The following is a 26,037-nucleotide window of genomic DNA, read 5'->3' as shown; positions in this document are numbered from 1 at the left end:
ACAATTCGCGAGCTGCGATTGGTTACATCCTCTCGAAACCTTTGTTTTGGGGCAGGCCCCGATAACCGTGCACGGGCATGCGGATAAGTGGAGTTGTAAACGAAGCGTGTGCACTTTTCAGCACCAATACCTCGTGGATAGCAGCCAAACCTATAGAAAAAAATAGTTGTTCGGGTTAGTTTATTGTAAAAAAGCAGACAGCTTTGCTGTTTGCAGCACTAAACAGCCGCTGTGAACGCGGGGATTTTTTTTTGCTAGCAGCTCTGACCCGGCTAACGGAAATACAAAGCGCCAAAGCTCGTGCTTTGTTTGCCCTGGTGGCAAGAGCTGCATCCCCACATTTTTGCGGGTAAAACCGTCGTTCTCTCTTCGCGCTGTCGAATTAGCTCGGTGTGGGCTCAACAAACTGCACCAGCGAAAGACTAAATGGCAGGAAGTGAAAGAAAACAAAGGTGATAAAGAAGACTATTTGTCCAAGTCGGTTCGGTCCAAACAGCGGTTGTAGCCGCCGAGGTCTCCATTGTGTGACCATCTCCGCCTGACCCTCGAATCCCGCGCTGCCACCGGTCACCTACTGCCTCCACGCCCACAGCTGTTGTATTTTCAAACGGATTTCTTTTTCAAACAACGTGAAAATGTGTTCTCGAGTTTGGTTCTTGACCGACCGGCGCATCAGCCAGGAGTATCCACAAGTCCAGATCCTTCGGGCGCTGAAGGAGCACTGCGCCGACGAGGACGTAGAATTCCGCTACCTCCTCATGGATCAAATCGTGCTGACGATCTGCGAGGGCCAGCTAGGCAAGTACCACACAATCGATGCGCGGTCGTAAAACGACATACAGTTTGGTTTTCTTGTTTTATTTGAGATCCGTATAGATGGTAGACTTTAATTGTTTGGAGGGGGTTGTACACAGCTTGAATACAGAGCGAGGGGTTGGCTCGGTCTGCCTGTTTGCAAGGAAGCGAAGTGTAAGCATGGCCGTGACCGCCTAACCTACTTTTCCAGCTAGACTGCCTCCAGAAGGGGAAGGATGACGCTTGATTTAATTTCGCTGAATTCGCTGCAATCCCGGCAATTGCAAATTATCTGAATTACCCGGGCAATAAAAGCTAAAAGAAAAATGTGTTTAAATACCACAGAGACCTAGTTATTAGATAAGAGGAATTCATCATTGAGCTGTTGTAATTTTGCTACAGATTGCGTCTCTTGATAGCTCAGGCTGTAGGTTCTGTGTTATTATTTATTTTATTTTTTTATTTTATGTATATAAACACTGAATCATTTAAAATAGTTAAAATTGACTCCCCGAGTAATAGTTAACAATAAGAAAAAGAATAGGACATTCACACTAAATGCAGGTAAATGACAAGCAAATCTTTATGGCGCCCATATCGGGATTTTTTGTTATTACCTAATACTGAAACGGTGAGGGTGAAAACTGCCACCAAATATAAACATGCATCAACTTGTTCTGGCATTTCAGGGTTTTCTGTACATATTACAATATTTATACAACCAACGTGATCACCTATTTTTAACTTTTTTTCTTCTTTTATTTTCATTTTGAGCTGCTTTGTCCGAAACACATGTGATTCTGAGTGTCATGTAAGGATAACATTTCATAGAAATGACTAGGGAGGCCTCAATAAAGTGATGGCAACAGCAGGAGCTCCTAACAAACAGACCAACAGGGAATTTGTCAGGCTGGTGTGAAGTGGGGATATGTCACAAGATGAGAGGAGATGTGTGAAGGTCTCAATTAACACACAGATGTTAATTGAGACTATGTTAAAAACATATAATTTTAGGCTGACATTAGTGCCTGCTGAAAAATGGCAATGGTTAAGAATGTGGGTAGTGTGTCCCTTACTGCGCTGTTACATTAAACCGCTGTATTGTACGGCTCAGTCAAGCCAGGCTTTACACTTTAAATAGGATTTTACATGCAAACAGATGGGCATTTAAGTGGCAGGCATTACATTTAAGAAATTACAAATAATCACACATGTTATAGCACAGCCCACGGAATAATTACCAAGATAAATATAGCCTGGAGCTAACAATTTTCGACATATATACTCTGTACCCTGCACATTTTTAAATGCAGGTGGACAGCTGTCCAACTGTATAGCTTAACAAGCCTCACATGAGCAAGGCAGTTAACATGGCTTGTAGTTCCTAATCTGCCTAAAGTAAATGTCTTCTGAGCCTTGGTTTGACATCACAGATTAACAGCCAGTGAACAGATTGGTTGTGCTGTGGGATTTCTACACAGGAAGCCTCAGGATACATGGCCAGATGCTTGGATCCTGTAGTGCATTTTTTCTTTATGCACCTGGCAATAAATGCAGTTTTGTTGTTTGTTTGTTTGTTTTTTAAGATATGGATTAACACTCACTGGATTACAGATTCTCTGAAGTTGCAACACAAAATTCAAACTGTAATTGCTAACATATCTGTATCTATAGCTTGTTTTTTGTATCCTTCCAGGCCGAATGGGCTGTCATTTGTGTTAGCATAACACAGCAGGGCGATATGGCAAAAAATATTTATCACGATATATATTTGATATATATATATATATATATATATATATTCGATATATATTGCGATAACGATATAACTGACGATATAATTTCTGCGAGACAAAATACAACTCCACAACTTTACTAGTGCAAAAAAACCCATCCATTTATTTTCACTTAAACAAGCAGCTGTATTTTTATGTGCATTAAAGCTATATAAACATTTAACAGTGCAAATGCAAATTCCTTGCTGAAAGTTTAAGCAAAAGGCATTTCCAGTAGAAATGGGCTGACATATCCTGAGCATAACCATGTATAATATCCACTGAAGTTAAAAAGAGATGCTTTGCTACATTAAACTGCAGTGTGCCAAATAAAAAAAGTCAAATATGTATTTTTAGGACCATAAGGTGCACGGGATTATAAGGCAACAAAGCAGTCAGATAAATCAAACTTTTTTCAACTCATTCTTCTTTCTTCCTCCACTTCTGTATCATTGATTCGTTAATGCTGTATTCTGTCACAGCTGCTCTATTCCCATGTTGTTGCAGTATATTAATCACTAACCTTCTATTGTGGATGGATTATCTCAGTTGTTCTCCTGACTGAAGTTTGGTCCGTTTACAGCATCCTGCCATGCGATTGCAGTTGTCTGTAAGCATCAGGAACCTTCACGGAGTGGAAAAGTGTTAGCGTTCATCCTCCAGCTTCACTGTTTATGTTATGCTAACACAGCTGTGTCGCTAGCGATCACGTAGCACATCATTAAATACTAGCTAGCCCAACTTCAGTAACCCTACAAACGTCACTGCTGTTTAGTTTCCTGTCCTCATTTATGTTGGAAGTGATAGCAGAGCTGTACGTTTGATTTTTTCAGAAATCTCTCAGTCAGAACATGCTATATCATGCTTAGGTAACTAGCGAAACTAGCGAGCTAACTTCCGCTAACTTCCTGCTAACTTCTAACTCCGTTAAATGTAATAAATTCTGTTTTCATGGATGCCTGGATGTTAAACATCATAGTTACACCTGGTAAAGCAGCAACGCTGATCGTTTTATTAAAGATGGAAGAATTTAGACAGTTTTTAACTCTCAGTGATGTTCGTTTGACTTCGGGACCTTAAAGGATAGATTTTAGGACCCAGATTACTCCCAGATTTACGAGCATCTTAGTCCGACAAATATGGCGGCCTGTGTGCATGTTCTACAAAAAATGTGCTTTGTTGTGTATCTGACGGACAAACACCAAACCAGTTAGGTTGCACCATTTTTACAAACTAATTCTGGTTCATCCGTTTCACTCAACAATCTGCTTTCCCCATTCTTCGTTACTGCCGTGCTTTTTTGGGACTGCGCATGCACGTTTTACCCATATTCTATCGCGATATTTCATTTTCTTATCGTGGACTAGCATTGTACCGGTATTACTGTGAACGGTATAATATGGCCCAGCCCTACACAGCAGTGCCATAGGCAAATGTGGAACAAACGCTTAAGGATATACAGCTACATTTGCAGTTAGAGCAAAGCAGTTGGTCTTGTTTCTACACTGGAAACACAAGTGATATTTCACTGCAAGTGTAATTAGTACTACGTGTTCCTCCATTTCTGTGTGTTGTTTTGATCAAATTTATATTTGCGCAAAATGTATGTGCAGTTTACATTGAACATATTAGTACATCCTACTCCAAATCCAGTGAAGTTATTTCAGCAAAATTTGTATGACAGAAAACATTTGAGAAACAAAAGTCCCTCATATCACAACTCATCCAGGGATGAGCTTTGACCTGTGAGGAGGCATAAACCATTTCTTCTTTTAGCTTAGGTCATAATAATGTCAAAATCATAAAACTGATAACACCTTTACATGTAGAAGTTTTAAAGGTTTTCTTGCTTCATTTCTGCGTCATTTTTCTTTTTTTGTTTTTAGGTCAGGTTCAGGTCCACGTTCCACACTAAAGTTAATAAGTTCAGTGTGTCCCTAGGAGGAGCTATCAGTGGAGCCACCCCAACATACACGTCATTATATTTTAATGAGGAATGGTGGCCCCTCACAGCTAAACCCAGCATTTAGCAAACTGGAGGCATTTCACATCTTGTGATTGAAAAAATTAAAGATAGACTGGATCCGTGATCCATGCCAGTGGGCACACTTTTACTGAGATGAAAAATGCAACACTTCCATGTCAGTGAAGCTGGAACATTAAGGCAGGTTCGGTATCTAAATTTACCAACTGAGAGCAAGAGCAACAACAGACACTAGGGTTTGGATAGAATTTTTGTGTGGCTGTTTATGAAGCACAGACTCTACATTTTATGGGAAAAGAGTCCTTTTGATGAACAGTATTGCTGTTTACTTGATATGCATCACAGAGTGGTTGTTAATTATTGCACATTTGATAAAAGAAGTGAGTTCATGCACTAAATAAGGGCTATGTGATGGCTCTTTATCACAGAAATGCTGCATATCTCTGGTGCTTACCTCATAGAATCTCAGTGCAAAAATGAACAGTTACACTTTATCAGTGTTTAGCAAATGTTGCATTTTCAGATAATAAAAACAGTGCATAAACATTTTTGTTGTGTTGCATGATTGCATATGTTTTCCTCCAGGAAAATGGCTTGTTTGTCAATTAGCCAACAGGATCTCATTTGCAGGTTTTTGCATGTGGCCTGGAAAGGGTTAATTTGCATTTTATTAGGTTTGACAAAAAGGCTCACAGTTTTTTCCATGGCAACACATGGCAACATCTTTATGTCACATGCTAGAGTTAAGATATTTAGTTATGGCTTGTTGTGTAACTCACACCCTAAAAACTACCTGAAAACGTTATTCCTCGAATGGTAGAGACTAGTATGGCTTAGCTTTTCTTTTTATATATGGTCATTCTGCAAATCGGCAGTTGTCTGTGTAATTTGCATGGTTGCAGTAGCCAAAGAGAAAACTGTCTGCTCTATGATTACTGGGTTTTTTTTACCCTTCCAATTTCATTCTTTCTGATCCTGATAGATGTTGATGAACAAAGCCAAAAACAATGAAATGGTGGTGAGGCATTACCACCACCTCTGATTTTTGTCTGACATACAACATGACTGACATGCCACCAAAGACAGTCATTGCATGCCATGCAGAAGAAGCAGTGCCTAGAGCAGGGGTGGGGAACTCCAGTGTCCTGCAGGTTTTAGATATCACCCTGGGTCAATACACATGAATCAAATGATTAGTTCATTACCAGACCTCTGGAGAACGTCAAGAGATGTTGAGGAGGTAATTTAGCCATTTAAATTAGCTGTGTTAGATCAAGGATACATCTAAAACCTGCAGGATACCGGCCCTTGAGGCCTGGAGATCCCCACCCCTGTCCTAGAGCAACAAAGAGCCAGATCTAAACTGCTCTAGTTTTATCAGCACATCCGAATGGCAATGAAGGAGAAATTGAAAAGATAGCTCTTATATAGATAGTATAGAATAGATATGGCATAATTCGTGTGAGAATTTCTCAGTAGCAGATTTCATGTTTTTGCTGACAAGTTGTTTGGCCTTGTCTTTGTCAAAATGTAAGTCACATGATTCATCTTGTCTGCCTCAAGTGCTGCACAATCCAAATGTTGCAGTGGACCTACACTAAATGTTCTTGTCTGATCTGTGCTTTTGATAAAAGATCTGCAAATAGACACAAAGAATGGTTGCCCCAAAACCAGACCACAAGAAACTGTTGTCTCAGTGGGCTAACGCAAGAGGATGCACAGACTGCATTCCGGACAAACAGCCAAACACTTTCACAGCATTTGTAAGCCTGCTTTGTGATGTTGCAGTGGCATGCATAGAATGCTTGTTAGCTTTGTCCTGCGGACTGAAAATGTTATATATAATGTTATTGTTTTTTTAAAATTGTTTTTTGTATTACAATCATCTTGAACAAATTGAGTCTTTGCTCCTCCTCAACCTGTCCTTACTTGTCTGTAGTGACAAAGAGGTGGTGCAAACAGAAACATCTGAAAGCTTGAAGTGCTGACATACATATACATATATCACAAAAACCCATGCTGTAATTTTTGTACACCAGGACTTCGGATAGTTTTTGCAGTGGTCACATGACAGTCAGTGCGGCGCGCGCAAGCAATTGCACAGATGAATAGGAATGATTCATCCGGGTGCCTCGCCGGTCTCTGTTTGGTCCCCCTGGAGATGGAGACGAGCACTGTGGATACTGTCTGTCGAAAACCATGAGACCACATCCCCTGATGTTTCTCACTGTAACACCACTCACATTGCACTCAGTGGCTGCACAATAAGAGCAGTGTGTCTTAAGCGCTAAATAGGGCTGGAGCGATAGTGAATCCTCCTGCTTTAACACTGAGACTGTGAGGAGGAGGAGGAAAGGGAGGGGTGGGGTTCTTTTCATGGCTTCATACTCCTTTTTTAATGCGCCACATTTTCTCTCTCCCCTTGTTCCCTTTCTCTGTGTTTGCTAGAACATACCTAGCCCTTTCATACCAGCTGCATTTCTCGTTTCACTTCTTTTTACCCGTCTGCGGACAAAATGACCCTAAAGGAGTGTATGTAAGATGTGCATTGTGCAGGCGGGTTGCATGCTAATAGCTAGGTGTCGGTTGTTATTATGCATGCAGCAGCTTCTTTTGACCTCTGATGATCTTAGCCAGGGTCATTACCACTATTGTGAGCCTAAGATGGCTGAAATTCACATCATGGTTGAGGCTAAGTGCTGGGCTAGTGTTCAGTGTGTCTCCTCGCTTCTTTTTTGTACTTGAAGTTCCTGCTATAGCACAAAGGTACACATTTGTCATAGTTCAGTGTTCTGTCCATTTGCAATTGAGCCTAAAAAATCTGACAGCCTGGCTATGCTTCAGAAGGCTAATGAATGTTGAAATTAGCCGGATTTGTAGCATTTATAGAAAAAATTATGAAGTCTGTCTAACACCAGCTTTATTGTCCCCATCACAACGTGCAAGCCTTTTCATTTATTTCTCCCCTGTTTTTTACGTCTTATGATTTCAGAGCTGAATTGAAATGACCCATTCAGAAGCGTTCACTTAGCCTATTGTAGTTACTTAGCTCTCATTTGCATAATAAAAGTGATGTCAAGTTAATGAAAACCAGTGTCATTTTGACTTTCAGCAGGACAGAGCACCACACATTTAAGATCTTAGATATGTTAGATTTATCAGGCTGTTTTTAAGCACAGTTTTCTTATGTTTGATTAAATTTAAGATTATTACCCTTGAGCTTTCTTTTGCGAGCCCACTGCCCTACATAGGGACAAAATAGTATAAAGTGTCAGTATGTCAGTGACGATACCTGTCACTCACTCTAGGAGGAAGAAGTGTAAATGTAACTGTAAATGTGCATGGGCAAGAAGTACATATTTATATCAGTAGGTACTGCAGGTTTAAATGGCTTAAATTTACCAGCATTGGAGGTGGCTGGCCTGGTCACATGGCCCGGCCTCGTTAGATTTGTGTGATGACTAAAGGAAAAGTGTCATCAAACACTTAGATGATGGATGGAGTCTTACTGAGAACTTTCACATTGTTTCTAGGGTTGCATATGACTTTCAGAAAGAATTTGGAGCTATTAACAGTGACACATTCATTTGTTGTCTTGAAAATAGAAAAAACAGGCCAGATGTCGGCTGCTGGTTCTGGTTCCATGAGTTTCAGAAACATTTGTACAGCAACTCAGAACAATAATCTGAAGAACTTCATATATGTATGAGGTTGTTGACCAACAATCAAATAAATGAATTAAATTTAACAAATCACAGGAGTGTTTTTCCACCGTTACAGGACTGCGAGCAGAGCAGGAATTGGTGACATCTTACCCACAAGTGGTGATGGTGCGAGTACCCACGCCCTGGGTTCAGTCAGATAGTGACATCACTGTGCTCCGCCACCTGGAGAAGATGGGTTGCCGGCTGATCAACAGGCCCCAGGCCATACTCAACTGTGTCAACAAGTTTTGGACGTTTCAAGAACTAGCTGGGCATGGGGTGCCTCTTCCTGACACCTTCTCTTACGGTAAATCAGTACTTGACTGTCCTTAAGCTATTTTCACACATGAACATCACATAGACTTTGTAGCAAACATGTTAAAAACTAGCTAAGAAGCGCTCCAGTGCAGTGTGATTAGGTCACACTTACACCTTTGTTTTCAGCTCTAGAAATTTTGTTCATTCATTCAGCGTGTGTGAAAATGGCTTAAGTAAAACATGAATACATGTGCAGCGAACCCCACTTTATTGTTTGTGGAAGTACTTACATATATATAATGCAGGGACTCTATGTACACACTGCATATAAGACAAATGCAGAAATAAACACAGATAACCAGGTGAGGTGTCGGTCACAGTGATCATCACTGTTTGCCCGGTGATGTTAAAACCGGGTGAAACTGAAATTTAATGGAAAACAAAACCGATACTGTCTGAGTAAACGCAAATGCACACACATAGGTAGTAAAACTGCATCATCTACAGTCAAATCGGCATTTGTTCAAGCAGCAGTGATGTCATTATCAGGTGTGTTTTACATTTAAATCACATAATTTGCATCACAGGCTTCTGTCCACATACATGTGGAGCAGTCAGACATATATGGGTGAATCCACATAGTTGTCCTTCAAACCTTTTGATTGTTTTAATACTCACAACATCTGTGAAAACAGTGTTTAAACTAGTGCTAAGAAACACAGGATAGCCAAACAAAAACAACAGGCTGCTGTTTTAGACGTTGTTCTTGTTGATTTTCTCGGACAAATCAACGGCAGACGAAAAGGTGTATATACAGTGGGGCAAAAAAGTATTTAGTCAGCCACCGATTGTGCAAGTTCCCCCACTTAAAATGATGACAGATGTCAGTAATTTGCACCAGAGGTACACTTCAACTGTGAGAGACAGAATGTGAAAAAAAATCCATGAATTCACATGGTAGGATTTGTAAAGAATTTATTCGTAAATCAGGGTGGAAAATAAGTATTTGGTCACCTCAAACAAGGAAAATCTCTGGCTCTCACAGACCTGTAACATCTTCTGTAAGAAGCTTTTCTGTCCCCCACTCGTTACCTGTATGAATGGCACCTGTTTGAACTCATCATCTGTATAAAAGACACCTGTCCACAGCCTCAAACAGTCAGACTCCAAACTCCGCCATGGCCAAGACCAAAGAGCTTTCGAAGGACACCAGGAAAAGTATTGTAGACCTGCACCAGACTGGGAAGAGTGAATCTACAATAGGCAAGCAGCTTAGTGTGAAAAAATCAACTGTGGGAGCAATCATCAGAAAATGGAAGACATACAAGACCACTGATAATCTCCCTCGATCTGGGGCTCCACGCAAGATCTCATCCCGTGGGGTCAAAATGATCATGAGAACGGTGAGCAAAGATCCCAGAACCACACGGGGGGACCTGGTGAATGACCTGCAGAGAGCTGGGACCAAAGTAACAAAGGTCACCATCAGTAACACACTACAACGGCAGGGAATCAAATCCCGCAGTGCCAGACGTGTTCCGCTGCTGAAGCCAGTGCATGTCCAGGCCCGTCTGAAGTTTGCCAGAGAGCACATGAATGATACAGCAGAGGATTGGGAGAATGTCATGTGGCCAGATGAAACCAAAGTAGAACTTTTTGGTATAAACTCAACTCGTCGTGTTTGGAGGAAGAAGAATACTGAGTTGCATCCCAAGAACACCATACCTACTGTGAAGCATGGGGGTGGAAACATCATGCTATGGGGCTGTTTTTCTGCCAAGGGGACAGGACGACTGATCCGTGTTAAGGACAGAATGAATGGGGCCATGTATCGTGAGATTTTGAGCCAAAACCTCCTTCCATCAGTGAGAACTTTGAAGATGAAACGAGGCTGGGTCTTCCAACATGACAATGATCCAAAACACACTGCCCGGGCAACAAAGGAGTGGCTCCGTAAGAAGCATTTGAAAGTCCTGGAGTGGCCTAGCAAGTCTCCAGACCTCAACCCCATAGAAAATCTGTGGCGGGAGTTGAAAGTCCGTGTTGCTCGGCGACAGCCCCAAAACATCACTGCTCTCGAGAAGATCTGCATGGAGGAATGGGCCAAAATACCAGCTACTGTGTGTGCAAACCTGGTAAAGACCTATAGTAAACGTTTGACCTCTGTTATTGCCAACAAAGGTTATGTTACAAAGTATTGAGTTGTATTTTTGTTATTGACCAAATACTTATCTTCCACCCTGATTTACGAATAAATTCTTTACAAATCCTACCATGTGGATTCATGGATTTTTTTTCCCACATTCTGTCTCTCACAGTTGAAGTGTACCTCTGGTGCAAATTACTGACCTCTGTCATCATTTTAGGTGGGGGAACTTGCACAATCGGTGGCTGACTAAATACTTTTTTGCCCCACTGTATATATATATTTCTCCGTGGTTTGCAAGAAAATTCACCGTGAGAGCAGAAAAAAGGACACAGACTGAGTGAGAGAGAAAGGAAAAAAGAAAGAAAGCGGAGGGAGTGTTTGGCCTACATTCCATCCGTTTCTCTGCACAGTAGGCCAGGCGATGCATGCAGAGCAGCTGGAGAGCTTATGTAACACCCCCCCCCCTCCCCCAACCGTACTCACACGCACACACCCCACCTAACACTCCCCTTCTGATTTTTCAAAATAAAAGACATAAATTCCCCTCACTCCTTTTCTCTTCTATCTCAGCAGCTTATGATCAGAACAACATTTGGTGTCCAGTCTCTCCTACTCTGAACTTTGTCTTCTTTCACCCCTTGTCATTGAAAGCACATATGAAGCAGTGCATCGGAAAAAAGCCACGTGACAGAGTAGTTCACATCTGCTCAGTTCATTGAATGGAGCATAGAGACACAGGAAAAGCAATGAAGACTATATTATTAAAAAGATTTCTACATTTTTTTTTTTTTTTAAAAATGTATTTTTAACACATTTTAATCACCTCTCACGCCAGAGCACAGAAAGCTTAAGCACATCTGTTGCTACAGGCTGCTGTTATAAATCAGTGTCAGATACGGTCAGCTGCTTCACATTAATGCCTCCTTCACTGACTCCTCTGTTCCACTCTTATGAATCAAGCAGCAAATAAACGGACAGCACTCCTACAGCCTCGCTGTTTTGAGTCATTTCTGTTTCCATAGCAACATGCTACATTCGTTCTCCTGCCCTGCAAAGTTGGCTGTAACGTGTGAACCATGCTATCAAACCAAGGACAGCATTTTAATATATTCTACATGTGTCCTCCGTTTGTGTATGTGCGTGCGTGCGTGGAAAATTTCCTAGGTGGGCACGACAACTTCCGGAAGATGATTGACGAGGCTGAGCCACTGGGCTACCCGGTGGTAGTGAAGAATGCACGTGGCCACAGAGGTAAAACAATCACCCAGTACTTCCTGTCATCCATTCTGATCACAACGCCATAACTCAAAATCTGTACACTGCAACTCCCTCATGGGAGCTCAGTCCACTCTTATATGAAATTCTCTGGCAGACTGTTAAATGATTAGCACTGCGGTGCCGCATCAAACACAAAACAGAAGCTCTTAATGCTTGCAGTGTGGTCATCTGGTCACTTATTTTAGTTTATGGTTAACAAGTTGATCTCAGTTTCCTCTTTTAGACTGAATACACAAGAGGCTTGTGTGGGAAGGTTTGAAGCTTTGGCATTAATGTTGTGCTTCCAAGAGATCAGCCCCGGTCTGAACCATTAGCCCTTTCCTATTCATAGTTATTGACAGTCGCTGCTATTGTGTGAAGGAATAACAATGGTCTTTGCTGGCCCAGGCTGCCATCACAGCACATTGTTTAGGAAAGCAGTCACTGGTCAACCACTAACTTGACCCTTTTTATGGCGTTAGGCGTCTGGAGGGCTGTTTTTACTCTCTCTGTGGTTGACCATTGACACGAATGAATTCCACTTTGCCCTTCCCTCTCAAGAGCACACATAAAGGAAATACTTTTTAAAAATATTATGAATCACTGGTATTAATAATAACTTTATTTGTATAGCGCTTTTCAAAACACAGAGTTTGCTTCACGGTTTGAATAAAAGCCACAGACTAAAGATGAGTATACACATTCTGACATACAGACACATAATCAACCATAGGGTCACACATTCATTCCAGCATGCACACTGCTATAGACCTGGGGAAAAAACTCCCAAAAATAATGAGGAAAAGATAAATTTTCTCTTAATCTATAAAAAGGAATTGTCAGTAGTCATTTAAGACTACTGACAAGGAGACCCTGATCTGATGATTTGAGAAGTTGGCTGCAGTGACAAGGTCTTAGTAGCTCTTCTATACAAGCAGGGGCCTGTCCAAGTAGGGCTTTATAGGTTAATAATAGGATTGTAAAGTGGATTTAGTGTTTCACTGGGAGCCAGTGAAGGTAAACAAAAATACGTGTGATATGAGAGCAACAGCTACTTTTTGTTAGCAGCCTTGCTTGGTGCAATCTGCAGCAACTGGAGGTGGGTTATGAAGGACTGAGAGATGCATGTGAAAAGTGAGCTGCAATGTCAAAGTCAGGAGAAAAATGAATGAGCTTAAAGATTCAAAATCCTGGTGTTGGTCAAAGATGACACCAAGGGTCTCAGCAGATGTTTTGGTGTTACTGGCAAGTGGCCTGATGTACTGACTGACCTTCTCAGTATTTTCTCAGATACGTAATGGTCACATGTCTAAAGGAGTCACAAGACCGTTATTGATGTTGTGTTTTTATTGCGTGGTGTGCACAGACACACAGCAACCACATGATTTTTCCCTCAGCAGAGGTCAGAGGTCTTGAAAATAAGAAGACAGTGCAAAGCAGTGCTAATTAAGAGAGGCAACTTCTATCCTGTGTGAGAAGCAGTTCTGTGGCTGCTCAGAGGAGTATCCTGTCATTTGTATGACATGAACTGGCATGAGACTTGGTCAGCAGAAGCAGCTACTTGTTAGCCAAGCTTTTTAGGTTTTCCACCCTCAGCTAGCACACCACAAATGACAGACCCAGCAAGCAAATTCTTTTAGTGTGGTAATATCAACACAGCTATATGTCTTCAGGCCGCCATGACATAGATCTGTTTAGATTGGACAGACTAGTAAAATATAAACCTTAAAAACTAGCCCTTCCTTCCTTCCTTCCTTCCTTCCTTCCTTCCTTCCTTCCTTCCTTCCTTCCTTCCTTCCTTCCTTCCTTCCTTCCTTCTTTAATCTTGTGTCCCCTTTGCTTAGGCAAGGCTGTGTTCCTGGCACGGGACAAACACCACCTGACGGACCTTTGCCACGTGATCCGCCACGATACCCCCTACCTATTTCAGGAGTACATCAAGGAGTCGCACGGCCGTGATGTGCGGGTTGTCCTAGTGGGCGGCCGTATCATCGGCTCCATGCTGCGTTGCTCCACTGATGGTCGCATGCAGAGCAACTGCTCCTTGGGTAGGCAGACATTAAATTACTGAATTATTTCCACGGTCATGGTAAAACTCTCCTCATGTTTGAAAGTCATGTGGTTAAGTGGTATCACTGTTTGAGAACAAGAGCTCTTCTATTTATTATTTACATTTAGATATGGCGTAATTTTTAAAGATCATTTTTATCTTTTAGGTTCCCAATGGAAAAATTATCTTTAAAAAAATATGAACTTAGTGATAAGTAAAGTGTACGCGAGTAGAAATGCTTCAGAACTTAACTTTGGGAAAGAGTGCGAAATCAACAGGCTTGTCCTGAATCAACCCTGGAGCGTTCCAGCTGAGGAGACTGATCTTCACTGTCAGAGGATGAACGTTTTAGTTTAGCTGAGGCTGTAATATACTGTGACATATTTAGGACATCAGTCATCACAGTCTTCTGCATTCCTGTAGCAAAACTCTTTGACACTTCTAGGGTGAATTTGATGTGGTATTTAATTGTGAAATTAAATATTGAAAAAAACCAGAAAACATTAAAGGATCCTAAGTTGTCCCCACGTCATTTTTTTATATAATTGCTCTTGATTTATAAAAGATCAGTTGCTTTTTGACTATCATGAAGTCTCGTGAAAGAATTGTAAATTGTGGTTCGTACTAATAAGCCTGATGTTCCTTCTTGAATTGTCAGGTGGTGTAGGCATGATGTGCCCCCTGAGTGAGGAGGGCAAGCAGCTGGCCATCAAGGTGTCTAACATCCTGGGCATGGATGTGTGCGGCATTGACCTCCTGCAGCTCAACGATGGCTCGTTTGTGGTTTGCGAGGCCAACGCAAATGTGGGCTTCATTGCTTTCGACCAGGCCTGTGGCATGGACGTAGCAGGCATTGTTGCTGACTATGTCCTGTCAATGCTCCCAAACCGCCTCACTCGCAAGATGTCTCTGCTGTCCGTCGTGTCAAGCACCAGCGAGACCAGCAGCGAGCCCGAAGTGTGCAACGTGCCTTCTGGCGGTGGCTCGCTGCCTGAAGCAGTCTGCAACATGAGCGTGGGGTCAACTTCCAGCGAGAGCGACCCAGAGCTGGCCGAGCCCTCCCAGTCATCACCTTGCCAGTCCACAGCCCCCAGCCTGCCTGATCTCCCAGACCTAGCTGATCCAGCCTACAACTTCAACACCCTCCTTGCCAATGAGATCAAGTTATTGACTGAGTGAGCCCAAACATCTTCATGCTCTCACACAAACCCCACAAATGCATTTCAAACACACACACGCACACTAATGGCATCAACATTCCTTTTAAAATTTCATATCAGTCCAAAAACCATGAAAACAGAAAAGCAAAGAAAAAACTAAAACTTAGCCCTTTTCAGACATGCAATATGTAAAACTGCTGGCTTCATCAGTCCGTTAAAGTGATGGCACCCTGTCATTTAGACATTACGTAACCACTCCTCACGGCTTCATTCAGACAGAGCCATGGTGTGTTAGATATTTTTGCCATAGAGAAGTACAAAAGGCCTGCCATTTTCTTCTGATCATTTAGTTCTTTTCAATGTTATCACTAACAGCAGGTGAGTGTGTGGTGCCAAAAACGAGAGCTCTCTTCTGCTCCTCCGGATTGGAAATTGCAAAATGAATCGTAGAACAATATTTTAATATTTATGGAAATTAGATTTTTACAATTTTTTTTGCCCAATGGGGCATTTGCTAGAAGGTTGAGCAAGTCATAAAGATGTAAAGCTACGAGGGCTGAGCTTGTCCGGTTACAGTTGAGGTTTTTATGTCAAAGTGACGAGGGTGCTCATTCACACTTGAAGGTGACACATTCATTTGCTATCAGATTAATGGAAAGAAGTGCATATCTAAAAGGGGCTGTCCTGACACATCCATGGACACAAACACTAAGACATCTCGTGCTTACACAGAAACGGAGAAAACAAACCAACAAAAAGAGATCTGAGGCTGCTCCCCTGACTCTCCTCTCTTTGCATCTCTATTCCCAAAACCAGAAACCCCACGATCTAAACTTAAATTGCAGCATGAGGTTAGACTGGGATACAGAAATTAGTGCCAAACTGGCCTTTATGAGTTCCTGCATGGTGTTTGTGGATGGGTGAAAGCATACACCTGCCATGTTTTTAATCATCATATTATAATAACATTATTTTACATATAGTCTCTGTTGTCATATAAAAGGTTTTCTGCTGAGACTGCTGTCAGGTTTGGTGAATTGGAGGTGACATGAAGTGCTTTCAAGTAGTAGGGATGCTAGGCGCACTACTCTGTCAGTTCCAGTGCAGTGACGTAGTGCTCAAACTGAGGACACAGGAGAGGACCCGCAACCATCCTGCACTAACAGGAGCTGTAAAAGATTCATGTCAACAAGCATCAGATGTGTTTGGGTGGCAAAACTGGAATATAAAAATGAACTAACTGCTCAAATTTTAATTTGACATTCCTACATAGTATCTTTGTTTAGCCTTACCAGCAGTAGCAGTCTGCTGCTGCTAGGCCACTAAATGCCTAGCACTTTTATTATTTTCTCTCTCTCTCTTGTTAAGGTGACATATTTAGGAAAGGTTAGACAGAGTGTGAAAGCTGCATCTACACCTGCAAACAAAATATACCTCAAATAAGTGACTTCTCACTGCCATAGGATAACAGATATTCAGACATACAATACATATCAGCCAGGATCCTTGTGGTTTCAAATGGCCCCTGACATGCTTTATGTTTTTTTTTCTTTTTATCTTTTATGTAAATATTTAGATAGTCAATTAACTTTACCATATATTTACACCCAGACAGATTAGACTGGAATAGCTGAAACAATCGCCAACAGTGATATTTTTAACAAGTTGTGGGGTAACTCTTGTGTATAGACTTTCAATATTAAAAGGCAGAGAGTGAAATTTGGTGCTAAACTTTCTGGATTTGGTTAGATGAGCCTTCTCAGCCATATTATATGTAGAACTAAGCATCCTAACCCACAAAATAATGTTGGCATAATGTACAAAAAAAAGAACCCTATATTTTTAAAGTCTTCGTAAGTATAATTTAGCTTTTTTTCCTTTCCTGAGAGAAGAAAAGAAAGGAAATCCAGGGATTAGAGCAGCTAAGACCTTTGTGTTTACTTTTTTTTTTGTTCCTTTGAATTTACCTCCTGTATGCCTCCTTAAATGAATAACATAGCTGTAGGCTGTGCTGCGGAACTATTCACTAAGATTTAATTTACAGGTATGATCAAAAGCACAAAAATGAACCCCAAAATTGTTTCACTTGGTGACGGTCATGTTGTTAGGCTTGTATAACGCTTTGTGCCGAACACAACTCAGGGAAGCAGCCTGGATCTCAGCCCTGACCCCCAAAAAGGCATGACACATCCATCCAAGCTAGAGACATGTCTAAAACATAACACATACCTACAAGCAGACAAAATATACATAAACAACAATGAAAAAAAAGGTTGTAAACTACAGTGTAAGACTTTATGGTATATACCATGGTTAACATGCACTTTTTTTTTCCTTGCTTGTTTTATATTGTTCCTCGTTTACTTCCTAATTTATGGTATTTTTAAAGAAAAAAAAGTGGTTTGTGTGCACTAATATTGTGTCAATAAAGTGAAACCGCTGTGAAGCTTGATTTTTTTTTTTCTCCTTGTGTTGTGGGCCCAATTTACTAACTGTCTGGACTCTTAACGGCAGGCCCCTGCTGGAGGGTGCCAAATCTAAATCTGCCAGACAACCAGAAAAGGAAGCTTTTAAGTCTGCTGTCAAATGATCACAGTGTCTCCACTGAGGAAAACAACATCATTTACTCTACTGTGATGTTTGTCCAGTATCCATATGATCAAAGTATCTGACAAACTGTGAAATCCGCTGATGTCCACCCTCCTGATGCGGGAGGGCTGGTGGGTGTGCTCATCAAATCACATACTGACATAAATGCTTGTCTGGTGAACTATCTCCAGTTGTCGTCCCCCATTCTTTGAAGTATTTGTCCTTGTATCGAAACCTGCGTCATTCCACATCGTGTTCATAGGTGTAAATATAAAGATCACATATCTTTAAAAGACATGATTAGCTAGCCATAGGAAAGAGTGGAATGTTAATTTCTCTCTTCTGGCCCCTGCTTGAATTTGTATTTTATACATGATCCATCTAGCCAATGAAGGTTCACTTAACTGTGCTCCATTGACTTTAAGAATGCCAGTTCATCATCTGGTTTTCTTTGGGAACACTGTTTTAAGGATCATTTGAGGTCAAGGTCCCAATTCTGACTGATTTCTTTATGCTTGGTCTGTATAGATTACTGTTATAAAGTAAATAAACGGCATGGAAGCTACTGAAAGGAACAGGGGTACCACATGCTAGCAAAACAGGGAAGGAAACTGGCCTGCATGAAAGTTGGCCAGTTTGGAACAAACATGTAGGGACCTGTGGATGAGTCACTGTATATAACAACAGTGCACAAACTTAATATTTAATTCCGAACTGCTGCTAATGTATTCAGAAATTGAAAAAGGGAATATGGGAAAATCTGAGCGTTTCCGTGTTTGAAACTGAATGCCAAAAAAATTGACCAACAACAAATGTTTTATTGTATAAATTCAGTGCAAATAACACAAGTAGTGAGGTGATTTTAAAACGGATTTTTTTTATATGAATGATTGTTTCAGAATTGTACATATTGTGTAAGATCTCAGCAATTAAATGTCTGTTCTGACATGAATCTTGGGTTTGCTAACAGGTTTACAACACTCTTTCCACTGCAGGAGGACGATGCAATGTTTTTGCCTCTAAAAGTGCAGCTCTCTTGACAAAACGCAGACACTGGAAATCTTTAATTATGTCTGGATTTGGTGAATTGGTGTAGAGACTCCGGGTTGCTAGGTACAAAACAAGCAAAAACATTGCATCACAAAGGCTTGAGCAAATGCCCTTGACCATTTTTGTGTTCCATAACATTTTGACAGTGTTAAGAAATGGATCCCAAAAAGATGCAATTCACTAATGTTCAAAATGATGTATATATATCCCTCTTTTTTTTTTTTTTTTTTTTTTTAGATCAAAATAAAGACGAGTCATTATCCAGAACAACTGAAAATGTGTCTTTTTTTCTTTTAACTACATCTGTGCATCTATTTTTTAATCCACTCTCAATAATACTGTACAGCATGTGGAAAATCTTGCATTTGATTGTATATTTTCATCATTGTGGGGCTGCACAAATATCCTTAAAGAGCAGATCTCCAAGCAGAGCGATGGGCAGGGCTTAGTACTGTGACTCCGCAGAGCCAGGATGTGGGACTGTGTGGAGTATCTTCACCAGTTGCAGCAGGGCCTGGATGGGCTCTGTCAGGTCATGGTCTGGTATCAGCTGGCTGGCCTGCAAGGCTGTGCTGCCAAATCCCTGCGCCTGGCACACAGAAACAAACACAGCAACTGCAGCTGTTAAACCCTCCCGAGAGTAAATCTGCCTTATATAATGATATCACTGAAATTGGACCGCAACCCAGTTGACTTATTTACCCCACTTTACCCTTTAGTAAGCTGGTCTGCTGGGCTGTTATGTTATCCCCAATAATTAGGAACGTTTTGAGCAGCATTCATAAAAATAGCTGCAATTTGTTAATAGGGGTTTCAGTATTATATAGCCGGGTCAATAACACTTTTTCTTTTGGTAATTTTTCTTCCATTCACTAGCACAGTGACTTTTAAAGCAAACAGTGAAGACATGACTGATGTGCAGACTTTCAGCATTAAATTGAGGGGTTTATCCCAAATACTGCATTCACTGTTTTAATGGAATTGCAGCCATTTTTATACCCAGTCCCCCCATTTCCAGAGCCTCAGTAACTGGACAATTTACTGACAAACAGTTTCATGCCTGGGTGAGGCCTGTGTTCTTTCATGTTTTCTGGATCTAAATATCTGAATTTGATTTTCTGATTTTTCTGAAAATAAAATTAAAAAATATATAAAAGTAGATGGATGAAAGCAAGATAAACCAGAAAGATGAGAGGAGAGAATTATGGAAAAAGATGGAAACAGCCTGTGACCTGAAGCATACCACATCGTCTGTCAAACACAGTGTAGGTGATGTCATGGCATGGGCATGTATGGCTGCCAGTGGAACCAGGTCACTGGTTTTCATTGTTTATGTGGCTGCTGATAAAAGGAGCAGGATGAATTGTGAAGTATATTTGCCCATACTCTCTGCTTAGATTCAGGCAAATGCTGCAAAACCAATCAGACAGCTCACAATGGATAATGACCCCAAAGCAAACTGCAAAAGGAACTCAAAGAAATGAGATATTACTCAGTGGCCAAGTCAAGTCACCTAATTTAAACCAAATAGCAAGCGTTTCAGTTAAAAATGTATCCTTATCCAAAAACCTGGACATAAGTGCATCTACCCACAGCTCCCTCAATACCATATACAAAAGCTGATAAGACTACAGATAGGCTCTGTTATCTAATGTTCAGAGAAACTACTTATATTTTCCTCAAAATAATAATGCATCCAAATCGTGATAACTGCTTGTTCTTACACTGATGTACTTTTATAAGTACAGCACTAAGACAAAAACCCAGAGACCTGTAACATTAACATTACTTTACACAATACCAACTGTGAAACAGTATCACTCTGTAGTGAATACAAGGAGAAAAATCATGATTTAACCAGGGTACCATGGCACACGTGCACACACACACACACACACACACACACACACACACACACACACACACATATATATGGTTGGTGTAGCTGTTGATTGAGTAAAAGAATATCTAAGTGCACTGGATCTTGCCCTGCCTATAAGCCACAAAATAAAAATAAACGCTGTGAAAAAAAAAATCCACGCTTGTTACATGCTTTATCCTATGTTTACTTGACCTTAGAAGTAGGATCCCATCAGCCATCCCATCCCGTACCAGCCTGATACATAACATGTTTTGCTGTTTGCTGTGCACATAGACCGCTATGGCTTTATCTGCCTTGTCGCCTGACATCTCAAACTGACACACACAAAGAGCTGCAGCTTTAAGAAGAGACTGGAAATCAAGGCCGCAGTCAGAGCATTGAGACAGTCCCATTAGCTAGTGCTAAGTCCCACCTTATCGTGAGACTTAGCAGTAGACAAATAGAGATAATCCCATCTTCAGACAACACAAGTAGGAAATAGGGAAATGGGGAAATGGGTCACGGTGGCAAACTAAACTTCTAATACCTCACCAGGTGGCTCACCTTGAGGAAGTCTCCTCCTAGGAACGACAACATGGCCAGGCAGTGGGCCACCACTGCAATCCGTGCTGGGTCTTTTCTGGTGTCTTTCTGCTCAAATTCCAACATAGTTCTCAACATCTCATCCACTTCAACTCGCTCGGCTTTGTCTGATTGAAAGGCATGGACACACAAAAAAGCATGTCGTCTAGTTTACTGTGGTCTCAAACATGCTTTACCACCTCAAACAATGAAAGAAAGCAAGTGACATACATGTGTTCAAGTTTGATCAAAACATGTATGTCTGTGTTGTCCTTGTAAACATCCCAGATAGCTTGGGAAACTGTTTGACAGGCTTAGCATTATATGTAGGGCAGCAGCTGTGATACAGGGCAGTGACATGGATGCTGCACAGCCACAGTAGTGTCAGCATGGGTCTCTAGTCAGCTCTAAGCAAGCTTGCATAAATCTGGGGTTTAGCTTTCACATTGCACAGCAAGACACACTCCAAATATAGAAGTGTCAACCTTATTTTCTCAGTGACACTCCAGTGGAGCTGTTGGCTGTTGACAGTTTGGAGCATGAATGATGGACTGGTGATGTTATTGTCTGATTCTGCTGAACCGCTGAATCGACTAGATTGGTTTTATAACCTTTTTATACCATATATACAAAACATATATGCAGAGTGGCTGCAACAAACCATAAAAGGAGTCCACCGGTGGATTTTGGATGCTTTCTTTGCGAGTCTCGAGAAGTCTGGTCAGGTGACGGTGCCAAATACGTGCCACCTACAATATGAGCAAAAGAATGTAAAAGGCATAGAAGATAAATTTAGTCTCAAGGGCAATGAGAACATAACTGACCTCAGAGTACAAGGAATGAACAGTGGGTATCTTCCCCTGCTTGGTAAACACATCAGCCATGAGAAAGTAGCCCCGAGAGGTGACTGTGCTATCCAGACCATACTCCTCAGTGGCAAAGTAGATCTGGGGAAATCAAGTTATATACATACTGATGCATACGACACAAAACATGTGCAAAATGCTTGTTGTTCCATTCTCTGTTAAAATGATCTCACGCTGCTTAAGTAATGTTGAGGTCCAGGTTTTGGGGAGGCTAGTCCGTAACTGATCTTGTTCCATTGTTTGTTGTTCTAACCAGGTTTGCTTTTACTGCACTTGCAGTGTGTTTGAGCATCAATGTCATGCTGATAAACTAATCAGACACTTTCCAGATGCTTTTGAATGGTGGTATTTGACTGCTATCATTATTCCATCAATTTTGACAAGATCCAAATCATCGCTCCACCATGTTTTACAGATGGCTGTAGACACTCCTCAGGTTTTTCTCATTGTTTCCCTTCCTTAAAAATTTCGGCTTGTCAGCCTTCAACTGCAACTATTTTCAATGGTTGATAAACAGTAGATGGATCAACTCAAGGGCCAGATGGTTCTCTTAGGATATGTGACAAGTAGATCGTTTTTCTAGGCCACTTCTTCTTTTGAGTTCCCCTTTTCCAGTTTCCTCATTTTTCTTTTAGGACACACAGCACATCAGGACAAGATATGCCAAGTTTTCAGCTCTTCAGAAATCACTTTGTTAGTGCAAAAATACTAGTTTGTGCCTCCCACATTGTGCTGTCTTTGGCATTTTTCATAGCTTCAAAAATGATGTGCTTTTGTGAGAGGCTGCTAGTAACAAAGTACCTGGACAATGAAATTGGCTCTTTGCTAAGTTGTCTGCTTTGTGTAGACATAACACCGGTTCATATCATTGAGTTAGGTGCCATTGTTATGCTTGAGTGATTCACGGGTCAATGTTAAATGGCTTAACAAACAAGCAAAAAAAACCCTCATTCTTGTGAGAAGAGTCAGGTACAAGGACTGGATTAAAATGAGTAAAAAGAAAACTTTGAAAACTATTGCTCAACATCCCTTTAAAATTCCAAGAAACTCTAATTCAATACACAATACTGTATCGTACTCAAAAAAACATGCTCGAGCAATAAACAAGCCATTATGGATTTCATTTGGTTAGCAAATGGCTTCTGCTCCTCACAATATCAATAAAGTTATGAAACAGTTAATGTGCTAATTATGACACAGACATCATTTGCAAAGTTATGCAACGCAGTATCCAGGTCTCCAGCCGCCACATGGAGGCGGCCCAGGCTCCTGTGGAGCTGGTGGTGGATTGTGAGACCACATTTTGGACTCTTCAACACTGCCCACTCTGCCTGGGACAGGAAATCTGCCACAAGGTCTAGATTACCCAAACCTGGAGATGCACACACACACACACACGGTCATGTATGAAACACCACACGATAAGAGAACATTTAAACTGAGAAGCCGTTTTGTGCTTGTTTCTCACCCATGTTGGCTTCAGCCAGCAGCAGGTAGGCAGGGACCAGCTGGACGGTGTTAGGGCCATGAACGTCTATGGAACAGCGCAGGCAGAGCTGAGCAGCAGGCAGAGCCTCTTGGTGTTTTCCCTCAGATAGCTTACTTTGAGCCACCAACCTGCAAATCTCAATAAGCTCTACCTATATAAGAAATCAAATCCAAGATAGGCATCAAATTAAAATATCTTATTTCCTCTTAAAATAAAACACTATCAAGTTGTCTATACACTAATGCCTCTATTTGACTGTTCCTCTCAGCTGTAACACATATTTTTTCCAGAATCTATATTCCAAAATTAGGAGCTACAACCCAGACCTGGACTTTGTGCACCACAAGGACAAATCATATAAAGAAAAAGGGAAAATAAACCATTCAAGGAATAATAATATAGTCTTTTTTTGTATTGTCTTTGACAGTAAGAAATGCAACCTAGACTCAAACTTCATATTTTTTTTCTCCTAATATATGGTGCCAGTGATTTCCACGCATCCTCACCTTTTTAATTTGTGTTTCAGTGTGACTGGTCTGTCGGAGACTGCAGAGTGTCAGGGCGCGGATGGGAACAAGCAGCTGACAAATTCTCTCGTGGATCCCCACCCAGTCAGCCTGCTGGTGCTCTGCAGCACTGGATGTTTTAAAAACCCACAGGTCATTCAGTCATATTTATATTCTCTTAAGCCACCTCAGGACTTTGTGAGAAGCATTTTTATGCATAATAAGTCTCCCTCTTGCACACTGAGACTGATGTTTTCCTGGCAATGAAGCTATTGATAAAGAATCACGATTTATGACATAAGCTGACCTGCAGCTCATAATTGTTGTGGATGATTTAAACATATGGATCAGGCTCACCTCTCTTGTCCAGACAGATACTATTATGTGTGCTTGACAGTAAAAATCTCTGTGCAGTAACAGCTTGTTTGGATTCTGCTAACATTTTCAGGGCAGAGTCTCTCTGATTCAGGAGATATCATCTGAGTACACAGAGGGCATACGAAATTATATGCCATTACATAACTGGTCTGTAATTTTGTTCATCTGGCTCTCCTCTTCTGCACACTTGTGTGGAAACTGTCCTGCTTTTCAGCTGAGTTTTTCCCCCCTACTGTGAAAAATGTGCGCTCATTCCAGTGTACTTGTGGTGAGAAGCAGCGAGCTGGAAATCTGACCATGTCATATCAACAGTAGCACTGACACAGCTTGTGCTTGTGAGAGTACAGAGACAGACAGAAAGGCACACACAGAGATAAACACAAATCAAGTGGTCTCTTCAGGATGTACTCTCTTGAGTTTTCTATGCAAAATACACCAAACAATCACCACACACATGACTCGCATGCCAAAGTAGGATGACTTAAGACTAACCATTTTACCCTAAAGCCCTATTCCATGTGTATTACTTTGGCTCAATCCATGACTGGGAATAGCTTAGTATGCTTGCTTCACGTGTAATTAAAGATTTTAAGAATCCTGAGAACCTGATTCTTATTGTCTGACATATATGTGTACCTATATTTATATCTGTTTGTTTTTTTTAATAAAACCAAAAATTGTGCCTCTCATTCACCCATTTTAAAGACTGAAAGGATGGCAGCCACAATAAGTATCTGTAAGCTGCCTGAGACTGGCTTTAGTTGCTCATCCCTTTCCATAAATCCCCACAGGGAGTGATCTCGCCACATGCTCTTCTTCACTACCCACAGTGTGTGCCAACGGGGAAACTGCCCAGCACCATGTTATGGTCTGGAACCGCATATAAAACAGTGTCAAAGAAGGTAACGTCGGGTTTACATAAAAGCTGAAGCTCAGCAAATTATATTATGAAAACAACACGCAGGCAAAAGAACAAAAATAAGCGTTGTGGTAATGTATTTTCCAGCTGTTCCGCTCCCTCCTCATGACAATCACACTAAAACGCCCTCCTTACCGACGTGTTATGTATGTGTGAGCGTGGGAGGGGGGAAAAACATGGCGAACGCTGCCACCTAGCGTCCAACCCGTAAACACGGTTCTGACCAAACCATATAAACTAAACACAATACACGCCTTTAAAAAAATCTATCTATCTATCTATCTATCTATCTATCTATCTATCTATCTATCTATCTATCTATCTATCTATCTATCTATCTATCTATCTATCTATCTATGAATAACGGGTCAGTCGTTAGCACGGGCATCGCTCTGCCACAGCTCGGATAAACTGAGCTTACCAGTAAAAAGTCACTCGACACTTGCTACATTGCAGGCGGGCTTCTCTTTGGCAAAGCTCGCAGAACTTTTCCGCTCCTTTGGGCAAGGCAAGAGGAATGATCGCGGACGCTTGAGATTCAGCTTCCATTATTGCTACGAAGCTTGTTTATGAGTCGATATGAGCTTAATTTTGCAACATAAAAAGCAGCTTTTAAGCTATTAGCTTCCAAAGCTAGTACCAGTTAGGGTTCCCTGTTTAGTTTA

The 26,037-nt window shown here is 41.2% G+C and overlaps 2 protein-coding genes across 3 annotated transcripts; one reads left to right on the top strand and one right to left on the bottom strand.

The window, feature by feature from the left end:
• On the top strand, nucleotides 1–19,001 carry rimkla (ribosomal modification protein rimK-like family member A). Its single transcript, XM_004554134.6, has 5 exons — nucleotides 1–798; nucleotides 8,335–8,565; nucleotides 11,830–11,916; nucleotides 13,767–13,970; nucleotides 14,631–19,001. Exons 1-5 carry the CDS (start codon nucleotides 636–638, stop codon nucleotides 15,149–15,151), a joined length of 1,206 nt encoding a protein of 401 aa, XP_004554191.1. The 5' UTR covers nucleotides 1–635; the 3' UTR covers nucleotides 15,152–19,001.
• zmynd12 (zinc finger, MYND-type containing 12) lies at nucleotides 18,520–26,037 on the bottom strand. 2 transcript variants are annotated; one of them, XM_076878772.1, is made up of 8 exons: nucleotides 25,794–26,037; nucleotides 24,076–24,205; nucleotides 23,549–23,720; nucleotides 23,283–23,452; nucleotides 22,039–22,161; nucleotides 21,876–21,963; nucleotides 21,185–21,342; nucleotides 18,520–19,360 (listed from the first exon to the last, which is right to left on the bottom strand). In XM_076878772.1, the coding sequence occupies exons 1-8, from the start codon at nucleotides 25,919–25,921 to the stop codon at nucleotides 19,217–19,219; spliced, it is 1,113 nt and encodes a 370-aa protein (XP_076734887.1). In that variant the 5' UTR covers nucleotides 25,922–26,037; the 3' UTR covers nucleotides 18,520–19,216. The 2 variants fall into 2 exon arrangements, with proteins under 2 accessions (XP_076734887.1, XP_004554190.1); XM_004554133.4 differs by having other exon boundaries at nucleotides 21,197–21,342.

This window comes from Maylandia zebra, linkage group LG20 (genome assembly GCF_041146795.1).
Source record: "Maylandia zebra isolate NMK-2024a linkage group LG20, Mzebra_GT3a, whole genome shotgun sequence".
NCBI classification, from domain to species: domain Eukaryota; kingdom Metazoa; phylum Chordata; class Actinopteri; order Cichliformes; family Cichlidae; genus Maylandia; species Maylandia zebra.
The sequence above is the reverse complement of the archived record's forward strand: the minus strand, read 5'-3'. Positions and strand labels throughout refer to the sequence as shown.

What these genes read in the sequence shown, in the direction of transcription:
- rimkla (XM_004554134.6), top strand. Translation starts at nt 636, where the DNA reads ATGTGTTCTCGAGTTTGGTTCTTGACCGACCGGCGCATCAGCCAGGAG. An exon ending in GAATGCACGTGGCCACAGAG is followed by an intron (nt 11,917 to 13,766) that starts GTAAAACAATCA and finishes CCCTTTGCTTAG; the next exon opens with GCAAGGCTGTGTTCCTGGCA. An exon ending in GCAGAGCAACTGCTCCTTGG is followed by an intron (nt 13,971 to 14,630) that starts GTAGGCAGACAT and finishes TTGAATTGTCAG; the next exon opens with GTGGTGTAGGCATGATGTGC.
- zmynd12 (XM_076878772.1), bottom strand. Translation starts at nt 25,921, where the DNA reads ATGGAAGCTGAATCTCAAGCGTCCGCGATCATTCCTCTTGCCTTGCCC. An exon ending in TGTCGAGTGACTTTTTACTG is followed by an intron (nt 24,206 to 25,793) that starts GTAAGCTCAGTT and finishes TAAAACATCCAG; the next exon opens with TGCTGCAGAGCACCAGCAGG. An exon ending in CTGAAACACAAATTAAAAAG is followed by an intron (nt 23,721 to 24,075) that starts GTGAGGATGCGT and finishes TTTCTTATATAG; the next exon opens with GTAGAGCTTATTGAGATTTG.